The 17,985-nt window shown below is 40.5% G+C and overlaps 1 protein-coding gene across 14 annotated transcripts in view; it reads right to left on the minus strand.

Moving 5' to 3' along the window:
* plekha7b (pleckstrin homology domain containing, family A member 7b) overlaps nucleotides 1–17,985 on the minus strand; it is an 87,698-nt gene that overhangs the window by 36,175 nt on the left and 33,538 nt on the right. For 13 of the 14 annotated variants that reach the window (XR_008569736.1, XR_008569737.1, XM_054769696.1 and 10 more), the window contains 5 exons: nucleotides 13,352–13,435; nucleotides 4,110–4,209; nucleotides 2,490–2,594; nucleotides 987–1,059; nucleotides 498–598 (listed from right to left, as the gene is read on the minus strand). Coding sequence is in view for 12 of the 14 variants with exons in the window: in XM_054769696.1 (XP_054625671.1) it covers nucleotides 498–598; nucleotides 987–1,059; nucleotides 2,490–2,594; nucleotides 4,110–4,209; nucleotides 13,352–13,435 (463 nt within the window). In the remaining 2 variants the exon portion in view is untranslated. Of the gene's footprint in view, nucleotides 1–497; nucleotides 599–986; nucleotides 1,060–2,489; nucleotides 2,595–4,109; nucleotides 4,210–13,351; nucleotides 13,436–17,558; nucleotides 17,716–17,985 lie in introns of those variants that run through there. The other variant, XM_054769689.1, reaches the window with a different exon arrangement.

Consider the following 17,985-nt stretch of genomic DNA (forward strand, 5'->3'; position numbering starts at 1 on the left):
GCAAATTGTAGGACTTCAGAGGTTCCACTGTATCTCGTACTACAACTCAACCTAAAACATAGAACATGTGGGGAAAATAAGGCAAATTCTGGCCTTTCCACTACAATCTTTTGCATGGTAGTTAAATGTGGGCAAAATACGGGAAACTATTAATATGCGAGGGTGCCAAGAAAGAACAGCAAAGTATGGGAGGCTCCTGGTGAAAACAAAATGGTTGCCAGATATTACAGCTACTGCACAACAGATGTATGCAGAACTACACTGGTCATGAAGAGACTGAGACTTGGCACAGAGAAGGCAAAATGTAGTGAGAGTGTGACTAGTGAGAGCATACCAATGGCAATTTCAGGTAAACGATGAAGTGGCTGTGCTGCCCATCTACTGTATATCTAATAAGAGATGATGACCTTTAGACTTATAATCTGCGGCCATGATGGTAGCAGTTGTCATCATAAGCAATGAACACTTGACACATTATGATGAAAGAACATTGTTACCTTGAAAGCATATTTGCGGTTAATGTGGTCCTCAGGTGCAACTTGTGAGATGAGGTAACTGGGCAGAGGAATGCTACCGAGGACTGTCTCCTCGCGGCTGTCTGAAGCAAAAACATAACAACACACACAAACGCGTCAGTGATTGCCCCCAAAACACACAGAAAACCTCGACTCGTGCCAAGATGTTTTACGATGTTTACAAGTGACCCGGGATTTACGAGTCGGGTGACAACTGTATGAGCCAGGTCATGTGGCACTAGGAGGAGGCCTTTGGTTTATCTTTTACTCTGTACAAACAATGGAGGAGAGGGACGGGATGCCATGGTAACATTTCCACGCATTTTCAAAGGAAGAGTTGAGCAGAAGTAAAGAACAAGATACGGTAAAAAGTGTCAGTAAGTCTAATTAAAGGCTTCTGTCTCACAAAATAAGTTGATTTATTGCATTCTGCTGAAGCCAACCTTGGCTCAAAGTGCCTCGAGTGCTCACCTTTGTAGTAAAACAAGCAGAAGTCGGACAAAACAAACCACTTTCGCTTCCACAGTCGCATTCCAGAGCTGTCCTGGAAGTTCACAAGGAAAATGCACATGGTGGGGTTAGGATGACAGCACAATAACCTTTTCATTGACATTAAAAAGCACAGACAGAGATAAAGCTTTGTATACTGTATACCATGAGAACAATAATATTTGACAAACTGTTATTAAAGGGGCACTATCCTGCTCATTTCAGCCGCTTTCATCATGATATTGGATCCCAGTGGGACACTATAGTGAGTTTTGTGTAATAAAATACTCTATAAGTGTCCAGCTGTGGATTACGTACAAGTTACGTATGACTTCTATTCCTACACTGTTGTGTAATCTTCTTAACACACGAAGAACATATAAAATACAGTAATACACTAATAAAAAGACTAAATACACAAATTAAATGAAACAATAATTTATAAAAGGAGAACAATTCCTTATCTTTACTCTGCGGTTTATTGAGAGGAGGCAGGAGAAGAAATAAAATGTAGTTGTTACTGTCACTTTCATTGGAGCAGATGCTTTAACATACTGAAAGATTGTATTTTTATCCTTAACGATGGTCGTGATAGTCGTACGTTTAACACCAAAAGTGCTGCCCATATTGGGGGGTGTTTTTCCTCTCTCAGAACTGTAATGTTCATTTTCACTTCCAAGGCGATCACTTTTCTTTTCCGTGGCATATTTCCACCAAAAGAGCCTGCCATTAGCTTGGGAGACTTAATAAAATACAAAAAGCTTATAACAACGTAATTCACTCTGTGTAGCTTCAAATGAGGCACACGCCGCATTCATCTGCAGCACACGAGATGAGTACTCTCTGCATCCTTGCAACGTGCAATGCTTATTCATCCACTATGGGTGGTGAAACTAGTTCTTGAGCATTGGCTGGCCACTGGACGTGCGCATGCGTCAGGAAAACAGAAAGTGAACAAATTAATTTGTGATTGCTGTGACATAAAGAGAGGTTAGAACTAAATAAGCTCAGTTTTTCCTACTCCTTTTCAGACATGCTGAATTGTGGAACTGTAAGGATGTACTCCAATGTTTGAAATAAACCACACTCAACTAAACTAAGACATGCTCGGATTCCGCAGCCTCCTCCCCGGCCACCCCTACTCTGTTGTAGGGGTTGAAGATCGGCAGGATAGGCCCACTTTAAATACAGTGTTAAACCTGTATATTTTTTGTACATACTCTTAACAATCATGTGCTTTCCTCTAACAGCCTTGTCCCAACCGAAAAGGTTTTCCAAGGCAGGCAGAAGATTGTAAATCAATGTGTATGTTGCAGAAGAGCATGCAAAGCCCTGTTATAAATGATGTATATATGTGATGTTAAACGTTGATCCTGCCATAAATTCACATGGTTGTGAAAGAGACTGCAAATATACGACAAAAATGCACCCTTGGTATGACGTCGCTGTGTTCAAAACAAAGCTGTGACATCAGCAAAAGGTCACCTGTTTATAGAGCCAACCCCTCACTACCACGGGGATGTTGAGGTTTCGTTTGATAGCTTGATCCCTCTTGCCAAAACTATGACATTTGCTTGAACCTCTGGATCCCTGCAAGGACAAATAAAGATACATGACGTCATTGTGCTTACAAAAAAAGTAGATCGCATTTATCTTTTGGAGATGTACAGTATGCTGACCTTCAAAAAAAAAAAAAAAAAAAGGATATACAATTGCTAATGTTGTCAGGTTCGGACTTGAGTACTGGACTGCATGTGTGAACACACCTGAAAAGTTATTTTAAAATGCCTTAAAACCTTCCTATGGTGTTTTATAATGTTTTAACTACAAAGATAACGCTCTTCTCATATTTTTATGATTTGCCAGCTTGATTTGTTTTTATCTCCATTTTCTACATTGTCAAACTTTCTGAGACATTTTCAAAAGGACATGAGTAGTAATTATTTTATAAGGATTTTGTAACATATATGGTGTGTATGAAAAGTTTTAAGCATCAGAAAATCTAAAAGGGATAAGGGATTTTTGATCATTTATTTTTCAACATAGTCCCCCTCAAAGACTGCTCCAACACTTGCTCCAACGGCGCTGAAACGCTTTTATCCCAGTGTAGAAGAACTCTTTTGTTTGGGACTCAAAAAACCCCTTAACTGCAGCTATGACATCATCATCACTGGCAAAATGGCGACCAGCCAAGGCTTTTTTCGTTCGGGGGGAAAAGATGTAAGACGGAGGGGGCCAGGTCTGGCGACAAAGGTGGATGGGGAACAAGTCCGAATCCACAACTGTGAATTGTTGCCATGGCAGCCACTGAGTACACTGAGCCACTGCACGAATGTCTGTTTTCTCCATTTTTCACTGAATCCTTGACCCTTGCTTATTCAAAAATCTGCAAAAAATATAACAAGCATGTTAGAATCTTCAAATTTGGCAGGAATACTTACAAAAGGTTGAACTTTAAAAAAATCATAGGTTTGACCATGCATCAAGGCTTCTTATACACAATGCTTAAAACTTTTCATACACCCCTCATAAGTTACACTATACTTTTATAATAATATCAATAACAAGTAACATTAACATTAATATTATTGCAATAAAATATGAGAAAATAGTTCAAGTTTTCAGTTCAATTAAGGAAATGCATTAAAAAGAATGTATATTTAGTGTATAATCCAGTGAACCTGAGTACCTAGAAAAGTGCTGGACAAATGTGCTGCATTTTCATTATCATTATTATTATTATTATTATTATTATTATTATTATTATTAGTATTATTAAAATTAGTCATGTCTTTCTGTGGCGCAACCTTTAGTTTGTGACACATTTGTTTTAGTTTGTACAAAGCTATGCCAATAAAGCAGGTCTACAAATTTAGCCTCATGCTGTGTTGCAATCCAATCTTAGTATGCTAGAAAAATGTGGTCATTAATCAGAATGAGATGGACTCCTTCAGTGTTGATTAAATCACTTCATCAATATTAGCATTTAGTCACCCAGAGGAGAAGAAAAACATTAACAAAAGGAACATTAAGTCAAATTAGGAAAAAAAAAAACATTCTGAAGGTTGTTTTGGGACAACCTACAGTATCTAATGGCTTTCTTACCTTTGACGCCAAGGTGGCCTCCATTGCTGCCGTGGTCACAGTCTTGGTGGACTCGGTGACCATACCTGGAGATCTCTGATTAGACATACAGGACCCGAACCTGCGTTTGCAGAGAAGAAGCTCAGTTAACAGACACAGTATTTTTGTCCTCTGACAAACTACATTGAAACACAGCATTCCAGTCGAAATGATGCAATGTACTTCATGGCATCAGCGCCTGATGAGGACATGTTGACAGTAGAAACACCCCTGTGACACATGTGGTCTTGCACTGTAACGGGGGAGGACACTGTACATGCGCCTAAAAGCGGGCCTTACATCCCGACGTACGTGTTACCACACGCAGGGGCTGCGCAATTTTTGGGAAATTTGTTCAGCACGTAGAGGACGTAGGGTATCAGAAGGGCTGCAAGTGTGTCGTACTTAAGGAGCAAGTGATTCGTGACAGCCACGTGCTTGCCACTCGCCCTCCATTGGTAGCTTTGGATCATGAGTGCGGCGTGCGACTCGTGCGTGCTAGGTGTGCTTCATGTAAGGCTGTTGTACGGTTCACTAACTGGGGATGTACATCCTCCAGGAAGTACCTGCATACACCAGCTACATGAGGTCGGGCATTGTCGTGGACCAGGAGGAACCCAGGTCCCACTGCACCAGCGTAGGTTCTGACAATGGGTCCAAAGATTTAATCCCGGTACCTAACAGCAGTCAGGGTGCCATTATCTAACCTGTAGAGGTCTGTGCGTCCTTCCAGGGATATTCCTCCCCAGACCATCACTGACCCACCACCAAACCGGTCATACTGAATGATGTTGCAGGCAGCATAACGTTCTCCATGGCATCTCCAGACCCTTTCACGTCTGTCGCATGTGCTCAGGTTGAACTTGCTTTCATCAGTGAAGAGCACAGGGCACCAGTGGTGTAGTTGCCAATTCTGGTGGTCTACGGCAAATGCCAATCGAGCTCTACGGTGCTGGGCAGTGAGCACAGGGCCCACTACAGGATGTCGGGCCCTCAGGCCACCCTCATGGAGCCTGTTTCTGATTGTTTGGTCAGAAACATTCAGACCAGTGGCCTGCTGGAGGTCATTTTGTAGGGCTCTGGCAGTGCTCATCCTGTTCCTCCTTACACAAAGGAGCAGATACCGATCCTGCTGAGGGTTGAAGGACCTTCTACGGCCCTGTCCAGCTCTCCTGGAGTAACTACCATCTCCTGGAATCTCCTCCATGCGACCAGGTACCGCAGTGATGCCCTGGTCCAGATCTGGGAGGAAATCCCCCAGGACACCATCCGTAGTCTCGTTAGGAGCATGCCCTGACGTTGTCAGGCATGCGTACAAGCACGTGGGGGCCACACATCATAATACACTATTACAATTCAGAATCTTTCCTGTACTGTATGAGAGAAAGCATTTTTCATCTAAGGGACTGAGCTTCTTGAATGAGCCATCAAACATAACCATCTTATGCAGGCACATATTGATCTGTAGTGGTGATGCATGACATTGTTGCATCAGCCTTACTAGTCATTTACAGTCATGATACAGTACATTGATTATGCTAATGTACTGTATTTTGACATGAGAACAGCACAGTTTAGAATCAATAGATATTAAAGAGAAAATGCTATACTTAAAACCTTATGTAAACACGTGAAGTCAGCATCATGTGAGTGACATACAACTGTGTGCAACATTATTCAGAGGATTAGAGGGAATTCCTTTTCAAACTTTGAAGTGTACAGTAGTACGGCTAAAGCGGATTTAAACTAACTCAGCTGTCACGCCTCTGCAATTGTTATACAAGCACCAACTTCTACAGTCTCAAGAATCTCTCTCAAAATAAAAATGCAATGCAGTACAGTAATACCAAGTAGCATTACAGCTGGGGTGCCCAAACTTTTTCCACTAAGAGCCATATTCTGAAAAATGAAAGGATGCAAGCCACTTTGATATTTTGTAAACCAACTCATGTAGATATGCTAAGAAGTTATATACAGTGCAGGCCAAAAGTTTGGACACACACATTACAACCCCATGGTCCCAACACCAGGCAAGAAATTCCACTAAGTAACCCTGACAAGGCACACCTGCAGTGTAAAAAATATCCAGTGACTACCTCATGGAGCTCATTGAGAGAATACTAAGGGTTTTTGTTAAGTACATAATTCCACATGTCTTCATTCGTAGTTCTGAGAATCTACAATGTAAACAGTCATGAAAATAATGAAAACACACTGAATGAGAAGGTGTGTCCAAACTTTTGGCCTGTATATATGTTTAAAAAATAGCCTGCAACTCAGCTTTGTGATATAGGTGAAAAAGTGCATTATTCGTGTGGACTTTTTTTTTTTTTTCCCCATTTTTTGCTAGTTTTATTTTCCCCCAAATAAATCATCTTTCTTCTCGTAAATTTTCTTCTCATTATTATGACTTTATTCCCATATTATTTTAACTTCATTCTCGTAATATTGTAACTTTTCTCCCAACCTAATTTTCTACAAATTTATTCTAAAACTTTATTCTTTGTTTTTCATAATATTATGACACGTAATATAAAGTAATGCGTTTTTTCTTTAATATTTCAACTTTATGCTGCTAAAATAACCTTATTGTTCCTCATAATATTACAGTTATTATCACAAAAAAAATAAGTTTCTTTTCTAATGATTTTTCCGATTTTGCTGTTGGTTTCTTTTTAGTTTTCTTGTTAAATTGTATTTTTAGAATTTTTAAGTGGCAATAAAAAAACAAAAGCTGTGGGGCTGTACATGAGCCCCTAGCCGCACTTTGGACACCCCTGAGTATTAGGGCCACAATGAAAAGAAACAGATGAAGTCATTGAAATGCAAAAAATACATAATTTCATTTTTTTATGAGAAAAAAGACATCATAGATGTAGAAAATAATAGATTTTATGTCTCAAGAATGAACATTATTAATGAACATTTTATTTAATGTGTTTATTATTGTCCATGCAGTTTGCAGTAGGGGTGGAAAAAAATGACAATATTGCAATGTAGTGTAGCATTATATGTTGCGGTACAGTATCAATACACCAACATCAAATAGCAATAGTGCTGATGTCTAATGAAAGTTTCATCCCAACGCTGAAATTTTCAACAAATTCCTTTTATCTCATTTCCATAATTAAGCTGCAGCTTAATGATATATTATTGAAACGAGCGTCTTTACCCTTTTTCACGTACATGGATATCATGATGAATCATAGATGTTTTTCTTTCCAATACGACATATTCTCCGAACCTGCTCACTAAAACCCTGAACAAGGGAGTCAAAATTTAAAGTTGAGGTGCACTCAAGACTTGCTTATTGCAGTGTTCAGTCACCGCCACATCATAAGAAAACATGTAAAAAGATACCTTCATGAAAAATACTGGCAAATAAAACTTTTGCATTTGTCAAAATATATGTCATAGATAACATTCGGGATGACTGGACACCAAATTATTTTTAGATGTCAATACATAAATAACTTAATGTTTTGTCTATATGGAGTAATTTGGCACTCTTGCTTCGCAGTTGGTATGGCTTTGTCAATGTTATCTGTGTAGAAAAAATTTCAATAATGACTTCCATTGCAAATCATTTTACAAGACGCAATTACAGTTAAAGGGGACCTATTAGGTTTTTCCTCTTTTCTGACCTATAAATGTTGTTACAATGGTGTATTCTCGTGTTAAAACGATGCCAAGGCGTCAGATAATGAGGTTTGCACATTTGGAAGTGAGCCGTGAAAGCAGTTTCGGATTGCTCTGCACGCTGTGTTTTACTGAGGGTTTTTTTTTACACCGAGTTCCACTGACGTCAATGCAAGCCAGACTTGCTTGCTGGCATGCCCAGCACCCCCGATCTGCTCACCGTGTTAGCACGTCGAGCAATGGCTCCCAGGAAATGTTTGTTCGGGTGTGCCTAAAGAGGCGAGCGTCAGGCAGAAGTGTTTGGAGTTGCTGATTCCCGGCCAGCAAGAGAAAAATATGCTCATCTGTCAACGTCATTTCACATGATACTGTTATGTGAACATGGGCCAATACGAAGCTGGATTATCCGCCAAACTGTTGCTTAAAGTCCAACGCCTTTCCAACATTACTTAGTTGTGTTGAAGAGTCAGGAGAGCAAGCTATACGTAACAATTTATTTTGTGTAATTAATCGGACAAAACGGGTTCGACAGCTGTTCGGAAGTCCTCGAGAGCGCTTGCGAGTGTGACCAATCACAGCGGAGTGCAAATCGACAAATCCGAGTGCGCTCACAATAGAAACCAACGCGATCCATTTCCTTGACAAGCCTGCCGCTGACCTTCTGCATTGCGTCCCAGTGAGGTGAAAGTAGCACTCGCTCTTAGCTCTTCCTGACTGGTGTGTGCCACCACACTGCCATTACCAAGCAAGAAGACCAGCTGTAGATGTACGACCCAATGAGTGGTGAAAGCCAGATAACACAGTGAAACGTGCTTTTTTTTTTTTATCTGTGCTTTGCTGGACGGCCTGCGCTGCTGCATACATCCTTTGCAGGATGCTTCCTGTCATATGAAGGGGGCTGTTTTATGTGACACTCACTACTACTGTTGTTGGAATGGTTTCCCGGGAGATTTGTTGTGGTATGTGTGGTGGAGAGGGGCCATATTTCACATTGGTTAGTGCATCACGGCATGTGTTTCTGCTGTAATAAAGGGAATTGGATCATATTAAACGTCACTCTTTTAGGCCAGTCGTTTACAAGAGCTGACAGCAGATTATCTATCTGATAATCAGTAAGGAAATCTTAAGACCAAAGGATAGCCTGAAGAAAAGCAGCCTTGTCCTTGAACTGTTTTGGGGGTCTCCTGGGAAATTTTCCTCCACGACAGGAAGAAACCCTGGAGAAACCTGCTTCCCACTCAAGATTAAGAAATGTTGGAAAATCCCTGGGGGGTCATATTCAGCACTGGGATTGAGTCTTTATTCAAAGTGACTCAGCAATAAGCTTTAAACTTGATTTTTTGGAGTGACCCTGGCTGCTCTACTGATTCTTCTTTTCAATCAGGAGAAAAAGTAACTTAACTTTTCTTACTTGCTGCTAAGACCACAGTTCATGGAGGACACGTTATTAAAAGCTTTAGACACAATTTTGAAGTTCGTGAGGCCAGAGATCACTGATGTTGGAGGACAGGACCTGCTGTTTAGCGAGCTCTGAGGTCATCTCAAAGGTGGTCTTTCACACCAAATTCGCCCAAGCATGCCTTTATAGACCTTGCTTTGTGCACTGGCAATAGGAAAGGACATTCCCATAATGTTCCCACAAAATAGGAAGAATACTATTGTACAAAATGCCTTGTTAGTAAGATTCAGTGGGAACTAAGAAGTCTAGTCCAACTCCTGATTGATTGTTTGATTGACTGATTGATTGACTGGGAGGTATGTCTCATTACTGTGGTGCACATAGTGTGTAACGTATAATGTATGGAACAGCATCATTTATTTATCTCTTTTGTTCAATGTGGTATTACAGTGGAACCTTGGTTAGCGCCATTAATCTGTTTCAGAAAGTCTGACTCAAACCGAAATGGACGCTGACCGAATCATAAAAATAATGTAAATCCAAATAATCCGGTCCCGAAAGCCAAATATGTTAACACAAAAGACGCTTTAAAAGTCTTACAATTAGACTTTTACATGCAGAAATGCATATAAATATACACACATGATGAATGAAAAGGATAAATGAACATTTAAGGTTACTTTTACCTTCACTGAAGATGTGATTCATGATGTGACTGTCCCCAAAGACATGATGTGGCAGCGAGATCAACACGGACACCACCTTCCTGTTTTGCCATGAGCTATTTCTTGAATTCAACAGTGTTTCTCACCTCAATAACCCAAAATGGAGCCAGAGAAAGTTGCAAGTGCCAGCATTTGATAAATAAGGTGAGAAACACCATTGAATTCAAATAACTCATGGCAAAACAGGAAGGTAGTGTTGATCTTGTTGCTGCATCGTGGCTTTGGGAACAGTCACGTCTTCAATGAGGGTAAAAGTAACCCCAAATGCTAATTTATCCCTTTCATTCATCATTCATTCCCTCATTCATTTTCTATGCTGCTTGTCCTCACTAGGGTCGTGGGGATAGGCTGATAGGCTGGAGCCTATCCCAGCTGACTTTGGGTGAGAGGTGGAGGTACACCCTCCTTTCATTCATTATTTGTATGCATTTAGAATTGTTTTATGCATGTAAAAATTTAATTGTAAAACTATATGCGTTTTGTGTTAACATTTTTGAGAGTCAACCAGTGATTACATCATACACAGGCGACATAGCTAACTTCCAGTTTCTGTTTTCACGTAGTAGCAAGCCAGTAGGATGCTAACAAGGACGTTTTGTCATTAAAAATACATTAAGAACATTGTTGGGCTCACGCAGTGTATTAATAATGTGACAAGTCATGCGTCATTTTGTACACTAACCGAAAAATGTACACAAACCAAGGGTGTAAATTTTCAACATTAACTGAAAAACATGCTAACCAAGGTTCCACTGTATTTATTATGATTGCCATTTCGGTGTATAAGTCGCTACTTTTTGGTCACGCTTTGGAACCCTGCGCTTATACAGTGATGCGCCTAATTTATGGTCACGTTCTAATCCCTAACATCTCGTAAACTTCAGAAGTAATTTGTGCTTCACGCACACACCCTCATCATGGACAACACTACAATTGGCTGGCGACCAGTTCAGGGTGTACCCTGCCTCTCTCCCGAAGTCAGCTGGGATAGGCTCCAGCATATCCACCACCCCAGTGAGGATAAGCGGCATAGAAGATGGATGGATGGATGTTTGTAGTTGATGATGCAGAACTACACTGAGTTAGCATGAGGGAGCTAACAATGTACGTAATGGGACACATCTATTTTGACTATAAAGCCCTCTAAAAAATCTCTAACAACGTTTTATGGTTTTATATACTGTGCATTCTGTGATCACGCATTAACAGGTACATTCATGACAACATGTAATACTTACAGTATTTTGCCATAGTTTGATCATTTAAAACATTACCGGAACGCATTGATTTCACATAGCCCATAGGAACTAACGCTGCTTCCGTCAACTACCGCAGCATAGAAAGTGTGTCTGTTTGCTATTACTAATCATGGCAGACTTTGTGAGAGCTGCCGCCGACACCAATGACTGCTTTAAACAAATGAGGATCCAGAACCTTATCTTTTTGAGCTGAATATACGGAGGATGAGCTACAGGTTATCAGGTAAGACTCCTCCTCCTCCCAGGCAGAGAACAATGTTGCTGAGTGCTAGACAGATCCAGTTATAGTGAAACACTAAGGCATTCTCATAGCGTTATCATGTAGCACTAGTGCTATAATGTGTCATGGACAAAATAACAGTATCATGAAAACAGTCACTTACAGTGTTCGCTCTCACTGGGATGACGACTGATGGAATGGCTTCATCTCTTAGCACAAGATTTGTGCTCCCCGTTGAGCTGGTAAATTTAGCATAGTCCTCAGGTAAAAAATACTGAGAGCAAACAAGCATCTTGCTGAGTCTTCCTAGCGATGTCGTCGGGTCTAAGTTGAGAGGCCAGTGTCCACTGCTTCAGTCTGCCCCGATGTTTAGTTGGTCGCGTGCAGAATCTCAAAGTTGACCAACTTTTCAGCTTATTGCTACAACTTTCTACAATACAGGTGCAAGGCATGATTTATAACCTAGCGTTAACTTTTCTAAACTCACACACACAACACAGCAGCAGCTCCAGTAGGTAGTGTTACCGCTCGGTAGTGGCTTGAGGCGTTGTGACTGACGGGTGATACTGAAGAGGCGTTGTGTTGCTACGCCAGAAAAATATAGTTCTTCGTGTTAGCTGCAAAATAGCAACATCACTGTAGCTTGGTTAATATACCAATATATTATATTATATTATAATATATAATATCAGTTATGTAATGGAATATTGCTGGCGTTTTTTGTCAAAATAGGCGAGTCCCGTTACGTGAATTGTTAGCTCCCACATGCTAACTCGTTTTCTCTCTTTGGAACGCACAGAAAATGAAACACATGTGTGGTCATGTTTCACATACGGATTGTGGATGATGGTGTAGTTTTCCTTTAAGCTAGAGAGAGCCTCAAGAGAGGCTTGCTGTACAACTGTTACTGTGTAAAGTGTTTCTGAAGACCTTGCGTCCTTGTTCACTGACATCCTGCTCATATTCCTGCACGAGGGACATTCAACTGATACTATTATAAGACAATGTTATTGCCAGTGAGGACAGTACCTGACTTTTATACGCCATAATAAACCGCCATCAGTTTTGTGCCGCTTCAGGCAAACAGCATTTAAAAAGCATGCACAAGCATCATATTTCACCTGCTGGTTTGAGGATGATCACACACCTGCCGGCTTTAATTGTGCTCTAAAGCTGTCACACAGCTTTGGTGGCTTTGCAAAGCATGACATGCTGACAATGTCATAAAACGAACCCAGCTGCCGCACAACAAGATGATGCTCCGTATAGAGGGGTATTTATTCATAAAGAATGGCTGCATAATGGAACAAAAACAAAGAACTGTCAGCTCTTCAAGGTGTTCGAATGACTGAAAAAAGTACTTTACTCACGTCCATCTAAAATTTCATCCCCCTTATGACTTGACTGTCATTGAAGAAATAGCCTCAGAGGGAAAAAAAGCCTCCCGCAATAACAGTAGACAGACACAGAAGGCGTATGTGAGTGCAGCTTGCATAATTAGCAGATACTACTGTAGATTCAGGCATACTACTAAAAAGCCTCCGGCGCCTGTGATTGACATGTGAGTGTAATCTTCCATCTTTGAATGTCATGATATTTATTAATACATCTTTTTTTTTTTTTTTTTTTTAGCAACAAGGCCCGCTGAGTGTTCTATGACCATACTGATTTCCCCATTAACTCTTAATTGAAACGACTGTATTTCCTCCGCTTGTTACAGATGATTAAACTTTGCAACTAATCAAATTCTAAAGTCCCATCCCATCACCTTGAACTATCCTTGAAACAGCCGAAGCAGGGGTGGTCAAATGGGCACTTGTGGCGCACACCTCGTTTTTTAGTGGCCTTATGCATATTGTAAAAATAAATTGTATTACAATAATCTTATGAAATTAAAAAAAAAAATCAAAAATGTATTAAAGCGGCCCTGGCATTCTTACATTTGGAAACCCCAGTCTAAAGAAATAGCAAAACCCACTTACTTGTCCTCCAGTGTGTATTCTGTGTTTTCCTGTGAAATCTGCCCGGTAATAGGATGTCGGAATGATGTACACCTCAGGTTGTGGCTGCAGGACAAGAGATGGAGAAAATTAATACAAAGGAAGGAGACATTATCTTGACAAATAAACGCACATACAGTCGTCCCTTGCTACATCACTGTTCAAACATCGTGTTTTTGCGAATATTAAATAATAAATGACCGCTGTTTCGTGGTTGGCTATGGACTATTATTAGTCAAAAATATTGAAATTCATACGGTATACAGTTATATGTAGTATTTTGGTCACTAGGCATCGGTAATGTTACATTGATGAGGCATGACATTACTTTAGAATACCTTCACACTGTATGTAGTCAGCCATGGTATGTCCGACATGACATAGTGAAAAATGTTCTCCTGTTCCATGTGGAAGTGGTAAGTTTTTGGCTTCTTTGTCTTTCTTCCGTACTCCGTTTGAAAGCCTTTCTTAAGTTTAGAATAAACAAATTGGAGGCAACCTAGTTAGCTCTGCAGCATGCTATGTTTAAGCGGCGGCCGTCTCGTGTCCATGCAGTGATCCCATAGTCTATGCATTACAGTTGAGCAATGTGTCGTAAACAAAGACTAATAGGAGTGTAAAACTGGGTGTTATTTCACATCCACAGGGCTGTAATAATGGTAAAAATCGTATCGTATTTAGAAAGTAAACAGATTTTCTATGCTCTAACTACGAAAACATTCCATTTAATTTGTAATCCTACTTCGTGGGAAATTCACTTATCACGGCCGGAAATGCTGATACTAATAATTAACAATAGCACAATGCTTTGTCTTTAAATATATATACATTTTGTTGTTAGCCTTTTTACAAAATTTTGAAGTACGTAATATCAAAGTGGCCCCCCACATCTTTTGATTTTCAGTGTACGGCCCTCGTGGAAAAGTTTGGACACCCCTGCTCTAAAATGATCTAATCTACCCCCCAACACACCCATCTTTAATCACCATAAGTCTACTGTATGTGGGAAAACATAAGTCCTGATTACAGCTTTTAGTATATAAGCAAGGACTGACAACATAGTACACAAATGCCCCACCCCATGTTACAAATACTAAACATCAAAGATAAGCATGTTGACGCACTTATTGCTTCAAGTGCACTATGGGTAAATACTAAATATGACTGCATAGCTTTGCAGTCAGCTTTGCGGCAAAATTGAGTGTTATAAACAAAAAAGCAGTACCTTGCTGCATGTGGCAAAGATTTATGAGTTGACATTTTGGAAAAATTCAGACGACATATTGGAGAGCACTGATGCTAAGGGATTGAGCCCGCAGAAACATCAGGCATAAACACTACATGGACTTTGCACAGGCACTTGCCATACACACACACACACACACACACACACACACAGGCATTTGGCCAGGCTTGTTCCTGTACCAACTCTTCATTGGCTGAGCTGCAATGGACACACACAGTAGAGCACTGCACCACCAGCACATCCCCTGTTAATTAGAAAGCTGCATTCTTTGAGGCTTTTGTTTCAGCCACATTACTTCTGAACTATTTGTCACGGAATTTTGCAGCATCCCCAGTTAGTGCGGCAACACTGCAGCACAGAACAACTATTTGTTTGCAGCAAGCTTCTCCAGTGCTTGTGGCAGTGTGGCTCCAAACGGCAAAATGAACTCTTGGTGCGGATTAGCTAGCACACATACATTATGTGGTTTTGAGGAAACAGTGTAGTGACTACAACGAAACTACTGTGTCGTCAAGACAAAAAAAAAAATAACTTAAGTTCTTTTAAACTAAGAGCAAAAACCTTGGCTAAGGTTGTACTCTTAACAAAAGTGGAAATAAATCATGGCATCCACATTGCAGCGAGCAGACGTTTTGCAATCAGGAGTACACACTCTGATAAGAGCCAGGCAGTGAATGTCATTGAATGAACTCCTTGTGCAACATGAAAAAGTGTCATGAAAACAAGTCAGCATAAACAATAAGCCTTAATTAATAACAAATCAACACCTGTGGTGCATGGAGGAACTGAATCGGGACTCACCGGTACTCTTCTATGATAACTCATCTCTGTTACTCTCTCCTTCTACCACTAGTTCAATTAAAGAAAGAAACCAGCTAACACGTCATTTATTGTGCAACTGTTACTTGCCCTGTAGAAAGAAAAAAACAGCAGATCTGGTCCTTGCCTCAAATCAACTCTTTTTTTTTCCTCCTCCCTCTCCTGCCCAAGCTGCATCATGGGTGCTTGACAAAGACTCAAGTTCCACTGACTCGGGGATACTTGACGAACACTCGGGTTTCACTGACTTGAGGGTACTTGACGAAGACTTGACTCACGGGTGCTCACATCTACAGCTCGGCTGCCGAACTTATTGGGCATGTGAGAGTTCCTGCGCATGCGCTTTGTGATGAGTGACTCAAGCGATTGAGTACCCGATTCACTTCACTAAGTGACTGATAAGAACTCATAAGAGAAATAGAGTTTCCCATCACTAATGTTTTCATTGCATCTTTAATGCAAAACAAAAATAAATAAACACTTCCAAAAAATTGTGGAATTCTGTATTATTTGTTTGTTTAATTGTCTATGTATTAGCTAACAGGCTAGTTTCTGGTTATGGAGGATTTTATAAGATATTACGATCAGGCATATTATCGGTTATTATTACACAAAATCGTATTGTTGTAATGATAAGTCACTGAGAGCCAAATAAATGAGGCGCTGTTGTTTGACTTTATGAGACTAAAGCTATTTGTCCATGTGTTCCATCGAGCTGAGTAAAACATTACTCATTCAATAATTCACACCTGCTTATCCTGTTCAGAGTCACAAGTGCGCTGGAGCCTATCCCAGCTGACTTAGGGGCGAAAGACACTGTACACCCTGGACTGGTGGCCAGGCCGTTGCAGGGCACAAATACACAAACAACCATTCACACTCACATTCACACATATGGACAATTCATAGCCTCCAATTCACATGTTTTTTGGCTGTGGGAGGGAGTCTGAGTACCAGGAGTCAACCCACGCAAGCAAGGGGAGAACATGGACACAAACTCCACACAAAAACATCTGAGCTGAGAATTGAATCTCGAATCACCTTTTTGTGCAGCAGGTGTGCCAACCATCCACATGCACCACCATGCCGCCCGGTAAAACATGCATTAATAGTTAAACATGTGTACAGATTCTTGGCCTCAACTGTTTTTTGGAAGCTGTGAATTATTATTGACTTGCTGTCTGTTTTCCACAGACAGTCAAATAGATAAGACAAACTTTCTCCACCTGTTTAAAACACACACATTCTTATACACAGCCAAACACCCTTGTTGCTGGGCACTAACCACTGACCATTAGGTCAGGTGGAGTTTGTGTTTCCATCAGCAGAGTAAAATGACTCACAAGCACATTTCTCAATGCGGCACTGTTTACATTCACAGTGCAAATGGTTCAAATGCATTTAGAGTGCAGGATTCAACGACTTCAAAACACTATATTCTGTTGGAAATAAGGTGTGTCGTTAGAGCTGCCATACAGTTCAAAGTTTTTGTGGACACTCACCAGCTCCATACAATGTAATGAGATCTAATGAAAGATATGTATCAAACATCCTTCAAAAAATCGTTATAAAAATAATAATGCTCTGTTTTGTATTAACTTAAAAAACGTGTATTATTGTGGTTGTAGTTTGCAGGGCAGTAAAAATAGTAAATAGTAAAAATAAATGGTAAAAATAGTGCATTCATAAATGTTGTCATCATTTTAGATACAACTCTTGTATTGGATCCGATTAGACTGTGCAGGCGCATACTGTGAATAATGTACAAATAAATCTTAACTTCAGGCCCCTTAACAGTCTACCAGTCAAAAACCCGATCTCAGAGTTCCTACAATAAGTAAAGGACAGTATTCCTACGTAAGAAGAAACTGCAACTACAGTACACAGCTTGCATAGAACTTGCATCCCTTCTGCCTCCCTAGCAGTGCCTGCTTGCACGTCTCTGCAGGGGTCCAGACTTTACCACGGTGTGATCCCAATCCAACACAAGGATTTAACCAGTGCACAAATTGTGACTCCCTATGTCCATCACAAGACATGAGCAGCCTCAGTCTTAACCTCTTCACAAGGCAGAACAGCATAGCCGCTACTAGCACACAATACACACTTTGAAGACTTCCTCACCTGACAGCGCACATAGAGTCATCACGAATCAGCTGCTAGTTTCCCTGCGATGCCACAGCTCCTGGGAATTCTCTCAACATTATCAGGACAGGCGCGGGAAGCCAAGGATCTAATGGTGCTCAGACTGTGCAGTGTAATACTTACAGAGGGGATGGTAACGAGTCAACTCCCTCCCATCAGGGGAATACCTCAGCTGCTTATCAGATCCTCCTCCCTCTCCATGTTTCATTTCTCTACATCCTACACTCCCCTTTTCAAAGTGCAGGATTTGCTTAACATTTCTTCCAAGATAATGTGTGAGATAGAATGTGTCCACTCCTGCACTGTACTGTACTGTACTATGCGTCAATCATCAAAATACTTGAAACAAAAATGTTGCTAGCAATACTATGTGTCCTAATGGCTGGACAGGACAAAAATAAATTAA

Source organism: Dunckerocampus dactyliophorus, chromosome 3 (genome assembly GCF_027744805.1).
Source record: "Dunckerocampus dactyliophorus isolate RoL2022-P2 chromosome 3, RoL_Ddac_1.1, whole genome shotgun sequence".
Lineage (NCBI taxonomy): Eukaryota > Metazoa > Chordata > Actinopteri > Syngnathiformes > Syngnathidae > Dunckerocampus > Dunckerocampus dactyliophorus.